General features: G+C 40.7%; 4 protein-coding genes across 6 annotated transcripts; all 4 read right to left on the bottom strand.

Annotated features, from left to right (window-relative positions):
* Positions 1 to 1,494: 1,494 nt before the first annotated feature.
* LOC115742939 (autophagy-related protein 8C-like) lies at positions 1,495 to 17,323 on the bottom strand. Of its 3 annotated transcripts, none has more exons than XM_030677491.2 (6): positions 17,256 to 17,323; positions 3,508 to 3,567; positions 2,394 to 2,449; positions 2,265 to 2,317; positions 1,876 to 1,994; positions 1,495 to 1,775 (listed from the first exon to the last, which is right to left on the bottom strand). In XM_030677491.2, the coding sequence occupies exons 2-6, from the start codon at positions 3,542 to 3,544 to the stop codon at positions 1,666 to 1,668; spliced, it is 375 nt and encodes a 124-aa protein (XP_030533351.1). In that variant the 5' UTR covers positions 3,545 to 3,567; positions 17,256 to 17,323; the 3' UTR covers positions 1,495 to 1,665. The 3 variants fall into 3 exon arrangements, with proteins under 3 accessions (XP_030533351.1, XP_030533353.1, XP_030533349.1); XM_030677493.2 differs by lacking the exon at positions 17,256 to 17,323 and adding an exon at positions 3,731 to 3,899; XM_030677489.2 differs by lacking the exon at positions 17,256 to 17,323 and having other exon boundaries at positions 3,508 to 3,709.
* Positions 5,525 to 6,482, bottom strand: LOC115742938. The gene has a single exon (XM_030677488.2). The coding sequence runs from the start codon at positions 6,325 to 6,327 to the stop codon at positions 5,764 to 5,766; it is 564 nt and encodes a 187-aa protein (XP_030533348.1). The 5' UTR covers positions 6,328 to 6,482; the 3' UTR covers positions 5,525 to 5,763.
* Positions 13,178 to 17,934, bottom strand: LOC115742888 (preprotein translocase subunit SECY, chloroplastic-like). The gene is made up of 6 exons (XM_048284830.1): positions 17,929 to 17,934; positions 17,053 to 17,075; positions 16,626 to 16,728; positions 16,441 to 16,530; positions 15,363 to 15,486; positions 13,178 to 13,353 (listed from the first exon to the last, which is right to left on the bottom strand). Exons 1-6 carry the CDS (start codon positions 17,932 to 17,934, stop codon positions 13,178 to 13,180), a joined length of 522 nt encoding a protein of 173 aa, XP_048140787.1.
* On the bottom strand, positions 17,061 to 19,945 carry LOC115742937. The gene is made up of 2 exons (XM_030677487.2): positions 19,262 to 19,945; positions 17,061 to 17,084 (listed from the first exon to the last, which is right to left on the bottom strand). Exon 1 carries the CDS (start codon positions 19,862 to 19,864, stop codon positions 19,301 to 19,303), a length of 564 nt encoding a protein of 187 aa, XP_030533347.1. The 5' UTR covers positions 19,865 to 19,945; the 3' UTR covers positions 17,061 to 17,084; positions 19,262 to 19,300.
* Between the last annotated feature and the right edge of the window lie 2,525 nt (positions 19,946 to 22,470).

The raw sequence follows: 22,470 nt of genomic DNA, 5'->3' as shown, positions 1-22,470 counted from the left end.
TTTAATATTTTTCTGGCTATCCTACGTCCGAGGACCTGTTGGAGGAAGAAGGAAGGGAAGAAACAAAAGAATAATAAATAGAAAATAAATAAAATTTCAAAACAAATATTAAAATGTTGTTAAAAATTGTCAACGCCATTACAATCCGCCCCACATAAGACGACCAATATCCATTGCAGAGATTTCCGATCAAAATTAATCGGATAAACTGAATTTGGTACAAATGCAAAAAATTTAGAGTCAATTGGCAAAATAAAAAGTTTAAGATTAATTGACATAATTGCAATAAGTTTAACATTATTTTGATAATTCTCACATTTATCTACTGCTCTGTTTGTGTTGAGGAAAATCATATATATATATATATTGAAACTTTTTTAGTCGCTCGGGCTCCATTTATTTTACGAAAAATAAATGACATGAAAAACATATTTTTTAAAATGATCGCGTGTGTTGCTTAAAATAATTAATCAACAGAAAATATTTTCATTATCGATAACCATTTACGTCTAAATATTTTCATGACCATAAGGAGAACGTATGACATGCTGCTAGCAATCGATAGGAAGACGGGAACTGATTTGAGCGCATAGAATGAGTGTTCGTTTCGAGCGCATAGAGGATTTCTCAAACAACTAAAGAGACATGCCAAAGCTGCAGAAGAAAAACGGAACAGAAGCTGCATCTGGTGTGCTCAGCCGATTCCGTTCATCGGTGAGTGCAAGGAGGAAGGTTTCATGACAAGCAAAAGCCAGACAGACGAAGCAAACGCTCGACGTTCCCACGAAGCTATCCTAAGGACATTGATTCCTGTTTCTGTTTTCTCATAATCCTTTTCTGCAAGGCAAGGTTAGAAGTCAGAGAAGAAGACCCGATGGCGGGTGAGGCACCAAGCTGGGCGGATCAATGGGGTGCTGGAGGGATTGGTGGCAATGGGAGTTGATGATGATGACAGCAGAACCAAGAAAGAGGGAAACGCCAGTAGCAAGAGAGCTGTTTCAAAGGGCGAATTCAGTAGGATCAAAACGGCCATGACAGGCAGCGCGCAAAAGATCATGTTTGGAGCATCTAACAGCATCAAATGGTTCAATAATCTCTCCTGGAAAACGGGCTCTGCCAAATGATGACTGGAGAGAACTCACCGCTCCGTAGGGACGGTTTCTTAATACAGAGTTTCAAGTTTCTAATTCCTACTTTCCTCGGTCTGTGTTTACACTGCACCCATTACTGCAAGTTCAATCATGCACATCACATTCAGATCAAGCCAGACCGAGTTTCCTCCCAAAAGGTAGGAACAGATCTTCCTATGATGCATATGTCCAGGAGATAAGTCATCTCTGATTGTAATTGGAACTGGCCCTCGCCCTAACCCTACAAAATCCTTAAGCATTTGAAAGCAGCATCTATTCCATGGAATATTTCCTCCGTTTGCAACAAAACATTTGAAGCTCATTACTCAGCATTGTTATGAGTAGAAAACAATTGAAAATAGACGAGCCAACAAACTACGCATTCACTAGTAGAAGAGTAGCATCATCAGAGTGCCTTCCCTAATATCACTTTGAAGAATCTGACCTATGCATTGAAAAGTATAGGCAAGAGTGTAGCATGGCAAAGTTGAAAGAGGAAGAATTTACACATTTCGGATTTATCCACAAAGTGAAGCTATAGCTCTTGGTGCTTCCCGAAACCGAAAGTGTTCTCTCCACTGTAAGTCATGTAGAGGAAACCATCCTCATCCTTATTTTCCTCATAAATTGCAGACATCAGTGCAGCTGAATAATGGGAAAGATGCCTCGAGTAAGATGCAGACACAAAAAAAAAAAAAAACAGTGAAAAGAAACTGGCATCCTGGTTCAGTGAGTTGTCACTCACCTGTAGGAGGTAGAGTGTTCTTCACAAAGACGAATATAGCCTTCTCAGCACTGAGCTTGATCCTTTTCCGAACAACATAAACAAACTGCCCAGCAGTCAAGTCGGCAGGTACAAGGTATCTACATTCATTTTACAAGAAAGTGGCCAAAGATCCACCAGATTAAATGCAATTTTATGTGGAGAACTGCAATCCACAAGATTAATAAGAGTACATCCATGAATGATCCTTGAAACATCCAGTAGGATTAAAATGTCAAATAAAATCCTACATCATATGTTTTACTGGGCAAGCATAATTGAAATTTGTAATTAGAAAAACTTCCAAGACACAAGCAATCTTGAGTAACACAAGTTACATCAGCTAGATTAGGTGGCAAGAAGCAGCTTACTTTTTCTTATCAATGTCGGGAATGTCACTTCTTTCGGCCTTCTCCACGATAACCTGTGCAGCACATGCAATTAATTTCCCTGCCACAAAACTAAAACAAATCTTGGCACGTTGATGAGAAAGTCCTTACCGGAATTCTATCAGGGTATTTCTCTCTAATTCGTGCAGATTCAACCTGCCTCTTCTCTGGTATGATGAAGGGTTACAAAGTCAGGGATAATGTCAAATTATCATCAATGAACAGATTTTAAGACCAAAGCCCGAGAAAATAGATCATAAAATCTACATTTGTACATATAGCCGCAAGTGCGCTTCACACAAGGTCATGAGTATGCTATCCACCAAATAGACGAAACTACGTCAGCAGTGACAATAAAAGTTAAGGTGTTGGAATCATTGAAGACAACCTTTAACAGGCGTTAGAGCAAAGATCAAATAGCAATTGACAGATGACAGTCCCTCAATGATGTTTTCTGAATGCATAGCATGCCGACATAACGAAAGCAATGCATTGTTTATGCCATTCATGCTTCTGTGAAAGTTTCATGACTCTAGTAAAAGAGGTAGAAACAAGAAACACAGAATACATGCAGTCCCAGAAAAATACTAAACTTAGACATGTACATTAAGACTCAGGACACGAAGTTTCACCCTTCTTATGCTCCCAAGAGGAACATTAAAAACAGAAGAAAGAAACCCACCAAGAGAGATTTTTTGTCCTCACAAAGAAAGTAACAGTTAAAACATGACTATTTATTCAGAGACATCTTTCTTAAAGATCCAAAGACAAATCTTTGATTTTTAAAGAGAGATCAAACTCTCTAATCCAAGTGCAGTGTGCATGTCCTATGAAGTGCTAAACTTTAATTGCTTCAAATTTTCCCTCTAGGACTTATCCACCAACCAGAACCGGCACCTAAAGCTCAATTACAAAAAACCTCAGTCCCCTACGAGATTTCAAATTACTGATGCCACCAACATAAAGTACCTCAGTATGGCCTGAAATACAATCAATGATCAATCCATCATAAGAAATATCTTGCAACATTCACCAGTGCAAATAAGATAACATGAAACTTCTTAACCTAAACAAACAACTCAAAACCAAACTCCAGAAATCCCCATTTGTCATCCCCTTCTCCTTCAAACATTCAGCCATAAGCAAGCAATTCAAGCGTAGCGAAAAGGCAAACAAAATAACACTAACAAACACGAAAGGCAAAATAAAAGAACAGAAAACGAACTGAGAGGGTGCTCCAGCTTGAATAAGCTCTTAGCCATGGCAGTCCGACTCCGATTACACTCTGCAGATTTCAAGCACCGAAACATCACGTTTGTGCCCCACCCAGAAAAACCTTCTCTCTCACCAGCAAACCCACATAATCAAGAGCACAAACATAGGTTGAAACCGAAAGAGAGTGAGAGAACTAAGAACTTAGCGTATAAAAAGGCAAAGCAGTAGCATACCAGACACGAAACCAAGAAAAAAGAAAACAAGATTCAGACTTTGGGGGCTCAAAGAAACGATTGATTGATTGACGACTTGGGTTTCGGGAGAGGGGGAAAAAAACCAAAAGGGTCAAAATCAGAGAAGCGAGAACACTCGAGATAGTACGAGTTCTACATCATAAGAAAGAAGAGTGCGCTAAAGAAGAGGGGAAGTTTTGATCGTGAAAGAAACATACTTCTTCTTTGCGATCCCAAGTTTTCCAACACGGAACCTTTCTGCAACAGACATATGTATCGGGTTGTCTCGTCTTATACGGGATTGAATTGAATTCCCACTCTTCCAAGTAAAGTTCGCACCTTTCCCTCTCCCTCCACTTCAGTGAATCGCTGTCCAAGGGCAAGCGTGCGTTTCAAGTCTTTTGACTGTGCTCTGCGTAAGGCCGGGCTCTCTCGTAGATTGGCTACGTCGCTAGGCCCTGTGGCGGTTGGGTTGGGCCGGGCAGATATTGGGTTTTCCGGGTTACATCGTTCTTGTGGGTCTGAAGGCTCGGGTTCCGACGGTCGGAGGATAATAGAGGGAGGCATCTTTAGCTCGAGCTAGAGTCGCGATTAGGTCTACGCAAACCTAACCTAATCAATGGGTTGAGCCCCGTTCTTTTCAAAACTGCTAAGTCTCCATCTGGTCGGGTTGTTGCCAAAGCCTGCTCATATGGTGGGGAGGCGTCTTGAGCTCACGCTCGAGTCGTGACTAGCTTCATGCACACCAAACCTAATCAATGGATCGAGCCCATCCTTCTCAAAATGCAAAGTCTCCATACAGCCGAGTCGTTGCCCAAGCCCCACTCATGTTGTGGGGAGGTCTCTTAAGCTCGAGCTCGAGTCGCGATTAGATCTATGTAGACCAAACCTAATCAATGAGTCAAGCCTGTTCTTTTCAATACTGCTAAGTCAATCCTAAAATTTTTGTCCAAATTTGGCATATCCTTTTAGGTTCTTTTGATTTTTTTTTTTTTGGTCGGAAGGTTCTTTTGATTGACAAGCTCTTATATGTAGCTATCTCTGTCTAATAAGTACATAATATCAAGCTCTTGCTTAGTGATTGTCTTTAAAATGACACACAAGACTCTTATTTGCAAGGGATTGGTCATTTTCAAACTAAGATTCCCTTTATTTTGTTCAAACGAGGAAGATTGATATCAAATAGAGTACCGTTCACACAAGTAATTCACATTGGAAATACATATTAAATTTTCACACAAAAATAAAAAAAATTATGCCCTTGCACCCGAATATGCTCCTAACTTATGTTATTGTAAGATGAAACTTACGAGGTATGGATTTAGTTCGCCGGTTGGCAATTCTTGTTCGAGGAGGAACACTTACTATGGATAGGCAAGATGAGAAATCGCAAGTCTTCGAAGTCATTTATAGATGTTCGAGAAAAAAAAAAAAACTTTACCTAGCAGTTGAACTTGAAGCATTTCATTTTTTTTGTTTTTGTTTTAAATTGCAGAAAACTTTCCTCAACAGATCTTCTATTTGGTGGTCACAATCACAGAAAGGGACAGGAGCAAGCCGCCTGAAATCGAGTTGAAAACAGGCAAGAAGAGAAAGGGAATGAATCCATACTACCTCTCAATCTCTGTTCATCTTCATGCACATGTTCGTAGCAACCGTCCCTCGATTTATAAACGCCTTCAAATCACAACTCGACTAAAATTCTCTATCTGTAAGAGATGGTATGACCACATTGAAGTGTGTACTTTCTTTGGAGGAACGTCTGAAGTTGTTGTGGACTTCTCATGGTGCAAGAGCTAAAAGAGTTTCAAAAAAAGAAAGGCAAGATTGTGGATTCAATCTTTAGACCAAAAAGCGATTTTCGCGAATGATGTTGAGACATTGTAATGCTTACGATGAATATTCAAAAGAGTTCCGGTCCATCTCTAAGCTATAATATTCATCCTAGGACATAAGAGCCGCACTTTTGCCGCCGACATTGAACAAAAAAGCTAAGAAGTCCGAGGAGAGGGCGAACAAAGGAAAGAGAAAATTCACTCCAGGAAGCCAGTTTTCGTCAGGATTGCATTCCTCACTCTGCTGAGTTCCCTCCCTTTCAAAGCCCTCCCAACCCCTTCACACACGGAGAACGGAGAAATCCGAGTCCTCGCCAGCCTCTTAGCCACCCATTCGTGTGGAGGAACCATTTCGCCATCAACATCACCATCATCATCATCATCCCCATCATCACCATGATGACCAGACCCATCATCGCCATCATCGCCATAGACGCCATGACCATGCTCACGCTCGCTGTCAAGGCCATCCCCCCTCTTGCTCCCATAAATCTTCGACCAGTCGGGGATGTTGACCGGGCCCGACGACCGCTGGCCCGGAGTCACAGCTTCTTGGTTGGCGGGTCTTCTTGGGATCGTTTTCGGAGCACTTGAGTACTGCCATGCGGATGAGGAAGCAGTGAGGCTCTTGTGAATGGAGCTTCCCATGGTGGGGCTCGAGTCTTCCCTTCCCTTGGTCACGACCGACCACACATCTTCCTCTTCAAAATCCCCATTGCTGGCTCTCTGTTTGTTTTTAGCACGAGGCCAGTAATCACCCATTGATAAAAATGCTTCCTTTACGAAAGTTAACACTTTGTTTTGTGCCGAAAGCCAGTAACTCAGAAGAGAGAATGAGGAGAGTCGTGTGTGTTTTAACTAGAGAAACTTGCTGGACTTGGCACAAATATATAGAGGGTTTGTTCTATAGCTCAATCATGATGGCCATGGTGAAAAATGACAAAAGCTGTTTTAAAATAAGAAGTTAGTGTTTAATTTTCTCTTTTGACCAGCTAGGGAAATTATTTAAAAAATCAGCCAAAGTTTTTCAAGTGACTGTATTATAAACGGAAGAAAAATGGGCTCCCTTTTCTTTTTCTTTTTTTTTCCCTCCTTTCTTGGGAATCAGGAGGAGGGGAAGAGAATAAAATCAGGAATCTTCCTAGCCTTCATGTCAATAAGCTCCAAATAAAAACAGAGCTTTTGGAGAGGTGTCTCAAAAGGGTAAAATTGCATGGACAAATGGGGACCATGGAAAACTGCCCTCTCTCTCTCTCTCTCTCTCTCTCTCTCTCTCTGGACTCAATACCTTCAAGAAGCAATCAGACAGACTCAGAGGCTAACATGCCAAGGCCATGAAAGCACCACTGCACTAATGACAGAAGTTGATAAAGACTGCTCCACACCTATGTTCAAATGCAGTGCATGAGTGAGGGGAGATGGGAAGTAAAGAAGTTGAACTTCACTGTCTTCTTCCTAGCTAGCTGGACTTGCAGGCTGTGAGAGAGAGAGCGAGAGAGAGATGGATTTCCATAAGTATCTCAGTGACCCTTTAACTCGTTATGGAATCTCTACACCCTATGGTCCAATGTTCTTTGCTTCATGGCAAGAAATTGCTCAGAAAGGTCAAAAATGGTCAAATCACCATCAATAGAACACAAGGATGAACAAAACGGGAGTCAACAAAACAAGGGCAGCAACTTACAAAAATCTCTAGTGGCTGTGTGCAAAGCACAAAGGGAGATGAGATGAGATGAGAATGACTAACATGACCCACTCAGTGTTTTATACTAATGACCTGAGGCTTCTCATGCACTTGGAAGATTGATTTTTTTCACCTAGAATAGCACCACAAAAAATAGTTTATGGCCGTCTGAAAGGAGGCTGAGATGTGATTGGAAGATGTGGAGATGAAGGATTGGTCTGATCAAAAGACCCTTTTCTTCGCTGGTTTCCGTAATCTTATCCTCTTTAAAACTCGCCAGCAATAACACGGCTCATTCGGCAATAACCGAGCTGGGGGTTTGGAAAAAAGAAATGCAGCAGAGGAGAAATATGCTCACTCGGGCGAGTGAGGTGATGACATGACACCATTGTTTTGTAGAAGTTGTGAAGTTTGAGGCAGGAGAAAAAATCTCTTCTTTTGCCCTCTAGCCCGGGGGGAAAAGAGCCTAGGAGATGGTGCTGGAGTGAAAATTACCCTTTCCTGGTGCGAGGATATATGTGATTTGCACACTGTCCCTAAGCCAGAGATGGCAACTCTAGGGGAGGTAATAATGGTTGCTCTTGCTTGTTTAGGAGAAAAATACTTTTCAAACCAAACCATGGATGGTACTTATCTTAATATGATTTGGAGTGCCCTCGGGCCTTGATCACAAGTTCGAACCCTCATTCTCCTGTCAATTTGCGGAATGCACGATTTGTCTGTGGTGTAGGCGCAGCAAGAACCGGACTCGCTCAATACGAATAGTAGTTATAGCTCGAATCATTCACTTTAAACCACAACCGTGGAACTCTCGTAATAACGCTTGTGGGCGTTGCTGACAATGGTATCTCCCTCGCGCATTTTCGCTTTATTTTGAAAACCACAAATCTAGTTATCCACATAGTAAGCGCTTTTTTTTATTAAAATTTACTGAATGATGTGGTAATTTCTCAATAGATGTTTAAAGAAGCTTATCGTCCCTTTGATTTGACACCCAATAGAAGCTGGCCGTACTATTCTGTGATTAAGTCTGCAAAAACCTTTCTCAGCACATCTAGCACTTTCCTTCCTGTCGACATTCTTTGGAGGGTCAATGACCAATTATACTTTCAGGAGATAGGCATCGCCATAAAAAGCTAGGGTCTACATACAATTTCAAACTAAGAAGGCCGGCTTCTCAAGTAAAGAAAATCTTTGTCTTCGTTTGCATCTTCCCCTCATGTCTACAGCCACGGGTCCTATCATCACAATTAGGCTTAGCAATGTTTTTATGTGCTGGTTGGATAAGGACCAATCCATCAAATTGTTTATCCCGTCACGACTTAACGCATCATTGCCAGTCGAGCAATGTAGTACATCTATTGAAACATGTCTCAATTCTTGTGTAAACAATTCTATATAACATTGGGAAATCATCGTCTTTACTTTGTTAAACAAGTTTGATACTATAATATCTCGTACAACTTACAAAATTAGCATTGTCGAGTCTGACGAGCCGGGGTCCCAAAAATCTCATGTGTTCTTCTTCTACCCCTTTATATGTCTCTACTTGTTTACATTATCCTCACGTAACATGTGGAGCAAGCACTTTCACAACTTCTCTCAATTTCTAATTATTTTCAAGTTCTTCGGTGTCACTCCTTATCTTGCCAGAATAATTTCTTTTCAGAATAAATTTTCAGCATATGTGATTTGATTTTGTTAACCAAACACAAATAGAGTCTCTTTATTGAATTGTTTTATACGAAAGTAATTTTGAACACCATTCTTCTAGAACAATACACACGTGCGGGTCAAGGAGTTGTACTGAGAACCCGGATTCACTGTCGGACCACAGTTTTCTTCCCCAATTATAAAAGCTCCCCTTCTTCCTCGCCGCAGCCTCTCCACGGCCGCCGCAGCAGCGACTCACCTTGCCTTTGCGCGGTCACAGCGACGGATCGCCATGTTCTCGTCGTCCTTATGTTTCTCTCTGTCTTTATGGATCTTCTCCGGTCTCTCTCTGGTAAGATTCATCTCCGCCTTAAACCTTGGTTGGATCAATTCTTCTTTTTCAAAGACTCTGTTTTTCCAGATCGTCTAGTTTGAAATACCGTGAAATCAGTTGTGTTGTGTGCTTACATGTCCAAAGAACAGAAAGAAAAAAGAGAAAAGAAAAACTTGTGGTTGTCTGCCTTAAATTTGTAATTTTTTTTTACTTTTGCAAATGCTGCCCTGTATCCAGATTCCTCTGCTGCCTGAGGAGATGTGCGGTGTGCTTGTATGGACGTAGATAGACTCTTTCCTGATGTTTTTGCCGCTAATTTTTAGGTGAGTTCGGTTGATTGGTGTCATTTACCGAGTGGATCTCCCCTCCAATACCGTCGAAACGGGTGATTGGTTTAGCTAATGTTTGCTCTGTTTCTAATCCCTAGATATGGGGATCTGTCTATGCTTCACTTGGCTTTCACATCTTTGGAGTTGCTTCATCTCCTCCTCAACCAGCCAAGACCTGGCCAGTCTGGAAATCCTACCGGATGATGTCATGGCTGATGTTCTCAGCAGGCTACCTGCTGATCAGGTTGTTAATTTGCGGAGAGTGTGTAAAAGATGGTGCTCTTTGGCAGCTACCCCTCATTTTGTTCAGCTGCATCTTGAAAGATCTACTCCAGTAATGTATTTCCAGACCTCTTCGAATGGACTTGGTACATTCATTTTGTCCTCTGTTGACTGGAGCTCTAAGAAGAGGAAGCAGCTGATTAGGGAAATACGATTGCCGATAATTGAATTCCTGCCGTCAAAAAGCTCTCTTCAATTTTCGGGTAGTTGCAATGGGCTCTTCATGTTCAGAAAAAATTGGGTGTCCCCACTTACTTACTACATTTTCAACCCTATCAGAAGAGAGAAAATCACCATTACCCCGGGTTTGATTGTTGGCTTCTTTTTGGACTCGCGCACAAACAAGTACGAGTTGCTTGCATGTGATAATGTTATGGTTGACTTCAGATTTTACATAGGTGGTTTAGGGCCAGTTATCACATGGAGGAAAGTTGGGTGCTTTCCTTATTGTCCTAGAGAAATATTTGCCCCATCTGTTGTAAATGGGTGTCTTCATTGGATGGCGATTGGGAAGCGAGGGGAGAAAGACATATGGCCCCCGTGTACACATTCCATCATGGTCTTTAGCATAGAATATTGCAAATTTCGTTTTCTGCCTCATCCATTTAAGGTGAATGAATCATGTGAAGCTCGTCAAAATATGCACTTGTTGACAACCAAGGGCCACCTATATGCATATGGTATGTATGGCAAACTCTTGCACATATGGGTTTTGGAGGACTCTGCAAATTGGTATTGGGTTAAAAAGTTCAGCATCCATCTTGAGCAGTATCCGGTTTATGATGTTCCCACGATGAGCTATGAGGCATATCTTCACCAAATAAGCCAAATAAAGCTTATCGACATATGGAAGGATGAAGTGTTTTTGATAGTGCCTGATAAGGGCTTTTTTCGGTACCACATGCGGCTAAAAACAGTTACGAAAGCTCAATTTGCACATCTACCTTATATGCCTAGGTTTTGTGAAGTGATTGCTATTGAAAGTACGTTGAGCCTCACATCGTCGAGAGATTTCTTTGATTCGTTTAAAGTTGTAGAAAAGTATACGTAGGCACGTTGACAAGGAAGGGTAGTAATTATCTTTAAGAGATGTCTGTCGGTGAGCATTTGGATAAGTTAAAAGGAATTGGGGGTTCAATCATGTCTTTTCTCATTCTCATTTTAACAACAGTTGGATTCATGACAAGATTTTCATTGATGCATTCCAATTGTATAATGATAAAGTCAGATTTGCGTACTGAATTATTAGCATTTACTTAATTTTATTTTTTTCAAGTATTGCCGACATCGGCGGAAATTCTTTTGTGCATTTCATATGTTCATTCTCCAAATCCATCATCATCGTTAATCGCATAATGATAAAGTCAAACTCGCATACTCAACTGTTAAAATTTTTATTTTATTTAATTTTTCTACGTACATACAATTGACAACCAATTTGTGATTGATCTTGTTCTACCTTTCTTTGGATTTGGTACAATTTCTTATTTTCCCTTTTAACCCTACAAAACCTTAATCGTTAATCGCATAATGTCTGGTTTCTAATTCATAGATATGGGGATTTGTATATGTTTCACGTGGCTTTCACATCCTTGGAGTCAATCCATCGACTCCTCAACCAGTCAAGACATGGCCAGCTTGGAAAGCCTACCGGATAATGTCATGACTAATATTCTCAGCAGGCTACCTGCTGATTAGGTTGTTAATTTGCAGAGTGTTTGTAAAAGATGGTGCTTTTTTACTGCTACCCCTCATTTTGTTCAACTGCATCATGAAAGATCTACTCCAATAATGATTGTCCAAATCTGTTGGCACGATCATATTGCTCATGACAAGTTCACTCTGGTCTCCTATTCTCCATTGACTGGAAGTCAAAGAAGAAGAAGCAGCTGATTAGGGAAATATGATTGCAGAAAATTGAATCACTGCTGTCAAAAAGAGTTTTTCGATTTTCGGATAGTTGCAATGGGCTATTCATTTTCAAAAGTATCATGATAATCTCCACTTCATTTTCAACCCTATCGCACGAGCAAATCACCCTCACCCCCGGATTGATTGTTGGCTTCCTTTTCAACTTGCTCGAAACCAAATATCAATTCCTTACACTTGATAATACCACTGATGGCTTCAATTTATTGAAAAATATCTTTAAGATATTTTGATGATTACAAAATCATCTCAAGTTCTAATGTTTATCACGACGAGTGCGTATGGTGAAATTAGTTACCGCCATCAATGATCCTATACCCTCCTTAAAGGCGGGAAACCATTTTGTGATGGATAAGTGAACAAGTGCCAAGAGGGTATATCATGACAGGTGGGAAGGATCAATCCGGATGGTATTTTTGGATGTCTTTGGTACTGATGAAAGATGGTAAGATCATTGTGGCTATCTCAACATATCTTTTGGTTGATATCATCACTGGAGATTGTCGGCCAAGTTACTCGCAAGTAGCACGCATGTATTTGTTGGTTTAGGGTGCTAAGATTGGCGTAACAATGGTCTGATATTCGCCAATCAGTATGACTGTTTTAGATTCTAATGTTAAGGGGGAGGGTGTTTAAGATTACCTCTTGGGTAGGCATCTTCTGGAGATAGATATTGCGTCGTTGGAATATGGTAAACAATCAATAGAGCTTACAAGAATTCATCCATGAGGCTGAAGGTGAGATATGCTGATCGGTTCAAGTTTAGGATTTCCCATTGGCAAGTTACTGAAGAAATCGAACTAAAATTGAAGGGAATAACTTCCGAATTGCACTTAAAGTTCTTTGGACTCTTGTTAAGATAACTATAGTCCTTTAAGCATTTACTTTGCTAGTGAATGCGAATTGGTTCCATGTGCTCCAGCCAAATGCAAGAATCTGAATCTCTAGTATCATGACAAAGTCTAGTTACAATCTTCCTAGAAGGATTTTCTCATATAGAGGAAGCTTCAATGATCTCAACTTCGCTTTAGACCATGACAAAAATGAGATCGGGAAACATGAATTATCAAAAAAGTTACGAGACATAGAGCCCCTTCTTTAAACAGAAAAAAAGAAACTTTTAGAATTCATCTATTGAATGAGACAATGTGGCTTCTTGATTAATCTGCAACCACATTTGTCACGTGAAAATGAAATTCTTCTCCTCTCTGTAAGACCAACACACGCCTCTCCCCAAAGCTCACCACAATGCCCTCGTCTCACTAGCCAAGATACGTTCGAGGAAACACCAAAGATGCCTATCTCCTCTACATGAAATAAATGACATATAACCAAGAGGAATTCCGACCAAAACACCAGGACAAAAACATGTCGCAAAATGTTTAAATAATCATGGGAAAATTACCGTCTTGATGAATGCGGCTGTAGTTTTGCCTGGTCGAACAAGGGGGTGTTCAGTGTTGATGCTCCTTGGCGTTTCAGCCGTTCACTGACATCATCAGTGTCCAACTGTAGGGAAGTGTAGTAGTAGTTGAAGAAGGCTATTAATAGTACGTTGGTTGGCAGGCATAGAGAACCTACAATAGTTATTTATCACCATTAGACCACATCACATGTCCAAAATGAGAGAGGGGAAAAAAAAAAACATAACACTCCACCATCAGCATAGGCCACGAGCTAAACAAAGTTTCCACTTTCCCACAGTAAGAGCACAACTCAAGCAGGATTTAAAAGTACCACATACAAATAGATGTTTTTAACATATATTCCTGCAGGGAACCCGGTAGCGGTAGAGATTTTCTTTGTGAAATGAACATGATATACAAATGTCAATTTGCTAATGCGATGGATACTCACATAGTGAAAGCAGAATATGCTGAAAACAGATGAGCTCTCTCACATATGAAATGAATAATGCAAGAATTTAATCTTCAGGAAAATTGCATTAAGTAGACCCCAAGTATAAAAGTTGATCAAGCAAACCATACATGTACCTACAGTGCAGGGACTTTGGCACTGATCTCACTGACATATTGCCATGTGCAAACGGGTTAACCATGCAAAGACCAAGGACAATAAACATTAGATGGTACGAACAAGATGATACTAAATTACTAATAAGAGTTCCCTCTCATGGGATACCTTTTGAACGTTGAAGTGCTTAGAATAATGAGGTGACACACCGAAATCTATTCCATACATTTTACTGAAGAAACGAATAACTTGTGTTTTCCATTTATACCCTAGTACTGATTTGACAAATCAACCTTCCCAAAGCTCCCAAGTCGGCTCTATCAAATGATAAAAGAGACTTCTTAACTGAGAACACCTTCAAGCTTTTTCTCTCTGCTCCCTCCCCTAGGGTTCCTACTGCGCCCCCCTGCCCGAACTTGCAGAAGCAGAAATCCCAGAGAGAGAGAGAGAGAGAGAGACCCTCCTCCAACCCATCTTCTACTTTGACCAAAAAAAAAACTTCTACTCCCGCCCCGCGCCCCACCAAACCCATCCGATGTTCTTCTTTGTTTCTTTTTTCTTTTCGGGCTTCTTCGTTGATCGCGTGTACATTGCGATCAACATTATCCACAGTAGTGAACTCTAGAGATCCAAACATGTGTGTCTCGAAAGAATCTGCTTCATTCGAATCTCGTCGCTCCAACTCCAGGTGCTTGCACCAAATAGTCGCGTGCTCCACAAGTCTACGAGATTTCTTTACTGCTGTCTTCAGCAGTCGACTTATCTAAGAGTGATCTTGTAATCAACTCTATCTATTTTGTAGCCTTTCTCTCCCGATCTAAAGCTAAATATAAATTTGGGTGGTCTTTTATCTCGATCTAAAGATAGATCTGGATTTATTAGATGTTTTCTGTGTTTCTACAACATATTGATGTTCTTGTGGTTTCTTACAGTAATGGTAATGGAGACGCCAAATCTAGGCACGCATTGCCTTTTGGCAAAACCGTAATTATTGGAGAGGAATTTCTTTGCCTGTACTTCTCACGATAATGATGTGAGATTCGGTGATTGGCCAACATTTGAGCTTCGATACTTCAACAAATCTGTCTTTGGGGAAGGGGCCAATCTTTACAAGCAGCATTAAGTTGATTCACTTTTTAGATTTACTTATCTTACTTGCTTTGTAGGATTTGCATCTTCGTCTTGAAGTCATGTACTCCTCTTTTTTTATATGAAATGAAGATTTTCGTTCCGACAAAAAAAATATATATATATCAAACTTGCCACAGCCGTTCCTAAATTGTGCTGCATGTCCGATCGCTGAAGCATACTGAAATGCATGCATAGGTAAATAAATTCAAAAGATCTTTCAGCACAAATAGATAATCAGGTGTTTCATCACATTATTCTGTAAGAATGGTGACAAAAATTCCATTAGCAACAGTTTACATTTCTATTCCCATGTTTGATGAAACTATGGGTCTCCGAGTTCATGACCTTCATTTCTACATGGAAGCTGACATATTAAAGCGCAAAGGAAGGAACAATCTTCTCAAGACATTTAGAATGATTAATTATTTTCATTTTAAGCAATCCAGTTTGAAGCCTTTTCTCTTATATGAACCAATCATACCCGCTGGGTTCAGAGCCACGGCAGCTTTCTTCAGTGCAGCTAAATCCGTGAAGCGTGCAATGGTTCCGGGGAGAACCAATGAAGATGTAGAAAATATAATGGGCATCACTCCAGAGCTATTTACCTGTGACAGGAATCAAGAATTATACAAATATAGCTCTAATTGGCTCAACCTTCAAAGCAAGTGACCTTGCTACAATTCCAACCAAAATATGGATAACAGTCGCATATCTGCAAGCAATAGGTACAACTTTGTACACTGTACGACCTACACCACATGACTGTTAACATCAAAATGTAGTTTCTCTGGTGGCAAACAGATAATGAACTATAGAGACTAGAGTTGTGGTATCTCGAATCTTTCCGAATGGCTGGCTATGTCCGAACCCTTATTGTGCTCCTCACAATGCAATCTCTTTCTAGAGGATATTTTGGCTCTGCAGATCATAGACCAAACAAATAGCTGTTGGCTAATTCAGCATATTAAACTCGTAGAGAGAAGGGCGGAAATAATCAGCCTGAATAAACAGATGAATTTAGGTAGTTAAATGCATTTAGATCATCTCCCCAGCTGCTTAGCTCATAACAAGTCACTTGCAAAGACAGGATAATTCTAAATTGAAAAATCATCTTCAACAGCAGCACGTAACGTAACTCAAGAGAAGAGGCAAGTACAGGAGCATGGATGGCGATTACCAAAAGCAAGCAGACCTACTAGAATATGCTCATCCATGGTCTACTGACACTAAGATTTTTCATATGATCCAACCATTTCATTGAGGTTAAGCAATTCAGTACCAGAAAAGGAAAAAGAGAAAACTGAGAACTACATGGACTCAATAGAAAGAATAGACAAAAAGCACATAAAGTTGGGTGCCAAACAGAAGAAAATGGAGTAACAAGGAACTCTGGCAGATCACAACTAGCTCTTGTATGACCCATCCATAAATTGACTAAGACCGTCCGTGAAGCCTTATGGAGAAGGGTAGTTTGCGACCATGTTTTTAAAGAACTTTATTACTCCAGTCCGCTGCAGCTAATAAACAACTGGAAATGAATAGTATCCACAAATACTGACCTTGAAGGGTAAGTAAGCAGGGCTTTGAAGCCCTCCACTTCTGCTGGTGTACCTTGAGACATAGTTAAGTGGAATTTTCCTTTCTGCTTCCTGAAAATCTTTGTCATGGAGCATGTTAGGTACATTTCTTTCTCTTAATCCTTTCATAATAAGCTAGCATCTTTGAGTATATAATGATCGCTTACCTGAACATATACAATACCAAGGACTGAGAGGATGAAAGATAAAATGATGGTGGCAAGTCCGACATAGTTGCCATCCAGATAAGCTTGTTTCGACCAAAAGATGCTGGTAAGTAGGAGATTATGCTTGTAAATATTAACAGTGATGTGCCATTTCCAAGTTTCAGGTCAGAGATCCTTTCTCCGAGGTATGTTGTATACACTGAGCCGAGTGTCAACAATGTAACAGAAGAAAAAGTGCACTCAATGCTGAAGTCCTTAACATAGGGACGAAGGTAGAATACTCGGCCTATAGACTGCCATATAGATAAGATGGGAACGCGTATTACCAGGAGAACTCATCACGAGGAAAAAGTACCCTCAGCAAGTGAATTCATATAAAGTAAAACAGTAGAAATAACTTCGTAAAATTAAAGTAGACTAGACATACCTTCTACTTCGTAGACATGAGCACTGAAAAAATTAAAATTGACAGTCAATGAACACTGCATCTCGAAACCTGTGACTTGCTTTGCTGCTCCACCAACCTACTTAGTGGTGTTTCATACATAATTAGCCATAAAACTTAGGGAAGGTTATTTGAAATGATCTTTTCTAAGAAGAGGGGAAGTTTTGATCGTGAAAGAAACGTACTTCTTCTCCTTTGCGATCCCAAGTTTTCCAACACGGAACCTTTCTGCGATAGAGATATGTATCGGGTTGTCACGTCGCATACGGGATTGAATTGAATTCCCACTATTGCAAGTAAAGTTCGCGCCTTTCTCTCTCCCTCTGCTTCAGTGAATCGCTGTCCAAGGGCAAGCGTGCGTTTCAAGTCTTTTGACTCTGCTCTGGGGTAAGCCGAACGAATGGGCAGGCCGGGCTCTCTCGTAGATCGGCTACTTCGCTAGGCCCGGTGACGGTTGAGTTGGGCGGGGCAGATATTGGGTTTTCGGGGTACATAGTTCTTTTGGGTCTGAAGGCTCGGGTTCCGACAGTCGGAGGATCATAGAGGGAGGCATCTTAAGCTCGAGCTATAGTCGCGATTAGGTCTACGCAAACCAAACGTAATGAACGAGTTGAGCCCGTTCTTTTCAAAACTGCTAAGTTTCCACGCGGTCGGGTTGTTGCCTAAGCCCGCTCAAATGGTGGGGAGGCGTCTTAAGCTCACGCTAGAGTCGCGACTAGGTCTATTCAGGCCAAAACTAATCAATTGATCGAGCCCGTCCTTTACAAAATGCAAAGTCTCCATACGGCCGGGTCGTTGCCCAAGCCCGCTCATATGGTGGGGAGTCATCTTAAGTTCGTGCTTGAGTCGCGATTATACCTCCATAGACCAAACCTAATCAATGGACCAAGCCTGTTCTTTTCAATTATGCTAAGTCTATCCTAAAATTTTTGTCCAAATTTGGCATATCCTATTAGGTTCTTTTGATTTATTTTTTTTGGGTCCAAAGGTTCTTTTGATTGACAAGCTCTAATATGTAGCTATCTCTCTACAATTAAGTATATAACATCAAGCTCTTGCTTAGCAATTGTCTTTAAAATGACACACGAGACACTTATTTGCAAGGGATTGGTCGTTTTCCACGATGAATACTTTTTATTGCACTCTTCGCTCATTTTGCTTCCAACTAGGATTTGTGTTTGCCCCATTGAATACCATAGATTTTGTTCAACACAAAAGAAGGGGGTCGGGCAAAAAGACTAATCAGCTTTAATGATTTTTTTATGTTGTTGATTACACATAAACATTGTCCCACATGTTTTTTCAACTGTAACAAAGTCTCTCTATGGTGCATCAACATATATAAATTAAGATACCCTTTATTTTGTTCAAAGAAGGAAGATTGATATCAAATAGAGTATCGTTCACGCAAGTAATTCACATTGGAAATACATATTAGATTTTCACACAAACATAAAAAAATTTACTCCCGTGCGCACCAATATGCTCCTAACTTATGTTATTGTAAGATGGAACTTATGAGGTATGGATTTAGTTCGCCGGTTGGCAATTCTTGCTAGACAAGGAACACTTCCGATAGATTGGCAAGATGAGAGATTGCAAGTCTTCGAAGTCATTTACAGATGCTCGAGAAAAAAAAAATTACCTAGCGTTGAACTTGAAGCATTTCATTTTTTTTTTTTTTAAATTGCCGATGGCTTTCCTCAACAGATCTTCTATTTGGTGGTCACAATCACGGATAGGGACAAGAGCAAGCCGCCTGAAATCAGATTGAAAACAGGCAAAAAGAGAAAGGGAATGAATCCATACTACCTCTCAATCTCTGTTCATCTTCTTGCATATGTTCGTAGCAACTACCTCTCGATTCATAAACGCTTTCAAATCACAACTAGACTAGAATTCTCTATCTGTAAGAGATGGTATGACCATATTGAAGTGTGTACTTTCTTTGGAGGAACGTCTGAAGTTGTCGTGGACGTCTCATGGTGCGAGAGCTAAAAGAGTTTCAGAAAAAGAAAGGCGAGATCGTGGATTCAATCTTTAGACCAAAAAGCGATTTTCGCGAATGATGTTGAGATATTGTAACGCTTACGATGAATATTCAAAAGAGTTCCGGTCCATCTCTAAGCTATAATATTCATCCTAGGACATAAGAGCCGCACTTTTGCCGCCGACATTGAACAAAAAAGCTAAGAAGTCCGAGGAGAGGGCGAACAAGGAAAGAGAAAATTCACTCCAGGAAGCCAGTTTTCGTCAGGATTGCATTCCTCACTCTGCTGAGTTCCCTCCCTTTCAAAGTCCTCCCAACCCCTTCACACACGGAGAACGGAGAAATCCGAGTCCTCGCCAGCCTCTTAGCCACCCATTCGTGTGGAGGAACCATTTCGCCATCAACATCACCATCATCATCATCATCCCCATCATCACCATGATGACCAGCCCCATCATCGCCATCATCACCATAGACGCCATGACCATGCTCACGCTCGCCGTCAAGGCCATCCCCCCTCTTGCTCCCATAAATCTTCGACCAGTCGGGGATGTTGACCGGGGCCGACGACCGCTGGCCCAGAGTCACAGCTTCTTGGTTGGCGGGTCTTCTTGGGATCGTTTTCGGCGCACTTGAGTACTGCCATGCGGATGAGGAAGCAGTGAGGCTCTTGTGAATGGAGCTTCCCATGGTGGGGCTCGAGTCTTCCCTTCCCTTGGTCACGACCGACCACACATCTTCCTCTTCAAAATCTCCATTGCTGGCTCTCTGTTTGTTTTTAGCACGAGGCCAGTAATCACCCATTGATAAAAATGCTTTCTTTACGAAAGTTAACACTTTGTTTTGTGCCGAAAGCCAGTGACCCAGAAGAGAGAAAGAGGAGGGTCTTGTGTGTATTTTAACTAGAGAAACTTTCTGGACTTGGCACAAATATATAGAGGGGTTGTTCTATAGCTCAATCATGATGGCCATGGTGAAAAATGACAAAAGCTGTTTTAAAATAAGAAGTTAGTATTTAATTTTCTCTTTTGACCAGCTAGGGAAATCATTTAAAAAATCAGCCAAAGTTTTTCAAGTGACTTTTTTATAAACGGAAGAAAAATGGGCTCCCTTTTCTTTTCTTTTTTCCCTCCTTTCTTGGGAATCAGGAGGAGGGGAAGAGAATAAAATCAGGAATCTTCCTTGCCTTCATGTCAATAAGCTCCAAATAAAAACAGAGCTTTTGGAGAGGTGTCTCAAAAGGGTAAAATTGCATGGACAAACGGGGACCAAGGAAAACTGCCCCCCCCCCGCCCTCTCTCTCTCTCTCTCTCTCTCTCTCTCTCTGGACTCAATACCTCCAAGAAGCAATCAGACAGACTCAGAGGCTAACATGCCAAGGCCATGAAAGCACCACTGCACTAATGACAGAAGTTGATAAAGACTGCTCCACACCTATGTTCAAATGCAGTGCATGAGTGAGGGCAGATGGGAAGTAAAGAAGTTGAACTTCACTGTCTTCTTCCTAGCTAGCTTGACTTGCAGGCTGAGAGAGAGAGAGAGAGAGATGGATTTCCATAAGTATCTCAGTAACCCTTTAACTCATAATGGAATACACCCTATGGTCCAATGTTCTTTGCTTCATGGCAAGAAATTACTCAGAAAGGTCAAAAATGGTCAAATCACCATCAATAGAACACAAGGATGAACAAAACGGGAGTCAACAAAACAAGGGCAGCAACTTACAAAAATCTCTAGTGGCTGTGTGCAAAGCACAATGGGAGATGAGATGAGATGAGATGAGAATGACTAACATGACCCACTCAGTGTTTTATACTAATGACCTGAGGCTTCTCATGCACTCGGAAGATTGATTTTTTTCACCTAGAATAGCACCACAAGAATAGTTTATGGCCCTCTGAAAAGACGCTGAGATGTGATTGGAAGATGTGGAGATGAAGGATTGGTCTGATCAAAAGACCCTTTTCTTCACTGGTTTCCGTAACCTTATCCTCTTTAAACCTCACCAGCAATAATACAGCTCATTCGGCAATAACCGAGCTGGGGGATTGGAAAAAAGAAATGCAGCAGAGGAGAAATATGCTCACTCGGGCGAGTGAGGTGATGACATGACACCATTGTTTTGTAGAAGTTGTGAAGTTTGAGGCAGGAGAAAAAATCTCTTCTTTTGCCCTCTAGCCCAGGGGGAAAAGAGCCTAGGAGATGGTGCTGGAGTGAAAATTACCCTTTCCTGGTGCGAGGATATGTGTGATTTGCACACCGTCCCTAAGCCAGAGTTGGCAACTCTAGGGGAGGTAATATAATGGTTGCTCTTGCTTGTTTACGAGAAAAATACTTTTCAAAGAAACCATGAATGGTACTTATCTTAATATGATTTGGAGTGCCCTCGGGCCTTGATCACAAGTTCGAACCCTCGTTCTTCCGTCAATTTGCGGAATGCACGATTTGCCTGTGGTGTAGGCGCAGTAGTGACCGGACTTGCTCAATACGAACAGTAGTTATGGCTCGAATCGTTCACTTTAGACCACAACCGTGGAACTCTCGTAATAATGCCCGTGGGCGTTGCTGACAATGGTAGCTCCCTCGCGCATTTCCGCTTTATTTTGAAAAGAAAAAATGATACAAATAGTTCTTGAACTTTGATCCAATGTGTAATGTGATCCCCGAACTTTTAATTTGTTCAATGTAGTTTTGAACTTTAATCCGATGTGCAATTTGATCCATAAACTTTTGACTTATTCAATGTAGTCCTTGAATTTTTAGTAAATGTTCAATTTAGTCCCCGAACTATATGAAAATATTCATTATTGTCCCTAATCTTAAATTAATGGAAGGACTACATCAAATATTTTCATATAGTTTAAGGACTATAATAAACATGTAACAAAAGTCTAAGGACTACATTGAACAAACTAAAAGTTGAAGGATTATATTGAATATTAGGCTAAAGTTCAAAGATCATATTGAATAAATTTAAAGTTCAAGAACTATAATGCACATTAGGTTAAAATTTTGGGATTATTTATGTCATTATCTCTTTTGAAAACTGCCACATAACACGACAATCTAGCTATCTACATAGTAAGCGCTTTTTTTATTAAAATTTACTGAATGATGTGGTAATTTCTTAATATATGTTTAAAGAAGCTTATCGTCCCATTTGATTTGACACCCAATAGAAGCTCGCCACTATTATGTGATCAAGTCTACAAAAACCTTTCTCAGCACATCTAGCACTTTCCTTCCTGTCGACATTCTTTGGAGGGTCAATGACCAATTATACTTTCAGGAGATAGGCATTGCCATAAAAAGCTAGGGTCTACATATAATTTCAAACTAAGAAGGCCGGCTTCTCAAGTAAAGAAAATCTTTGTCTTAGTTTGCATCTTCCCCTCATGTCTACAGCGGCT

Source organism: Rhodamnia argentea, chromosome 9 (assembly GCF_020921035.1).
Source record: "Rhodamnia argentea isolate NSW1041297 chromosome 9, ASM2092103v1, whole genome shotgun sequence".
NCBI classification, from domain to species: Eukaryota; Viridiplantae; Streptophyta; class Magnoliopsida; order Myrtales; family Myrtaceae; genus Rhodamnia; species Rhodamnia argentea.
Note: the sequence above shows the minus strand (reverse complement) of the source record. Positions and strands in the feature narration are given on the sequence as shown.

Excerpts from the sequence above, each read along its gene's own strand:
- LOC115742939 (XM_030677489.2), bottom strand. The coding sequence starts at position 3,592 with ATGTTTCGGTGCTTGAAATCTGCAGAGTGTAATCGGAGTCGGACTGCC. Across the intron at positions 1,995-2,264 it reads CCCGACATTGATAAGAAAAA|ATACCTTGTACCTGCCGACT; the intron begins GTAAGCTGCTTC and ends AAATGAATGTAG. Across the intron at positions 1,776-1,875 it reads GAACACTCTACCTCCTACAG|CTGCACTGATGTCTGCAATT; the intron begins GTGAGTGACAAC and ends CCCATTATTCAG.
- LOC115742938 (XM_030677488.2), bottom strand. The coding sequence starts at position 6,327 with ATGGGTGATTACTGGCCTCGTGCTAAAAACAAACAGAGAGCCAGCAAT.
- LOC115742888 (XM_048284830.1), bottom strand. Across the intron at positions 16,531-16,625 it reads TTGGTATTGTATATGTTCAG|GAAGCAGAAAGGAAAATTCC; the intron begins GTAAGCGATCAT and ends AAAGATTTTCAG. Across the intron at positions 15,487-16,440 it reads CTGCTTACTTACCCTTCAAG|GTAAATAGCTCTGGAGTGAT; the intron begins GTCAGTATTTGT and ends TTCCTGTCACAG.
- LOC115742937 (XM_030677487.2), bottom strand. The coding sequence starts at position 19,864 with ATGGGTGATTACTGGCCTCGTGCTAAAAACAAACAGAGAGCCAGCAAT.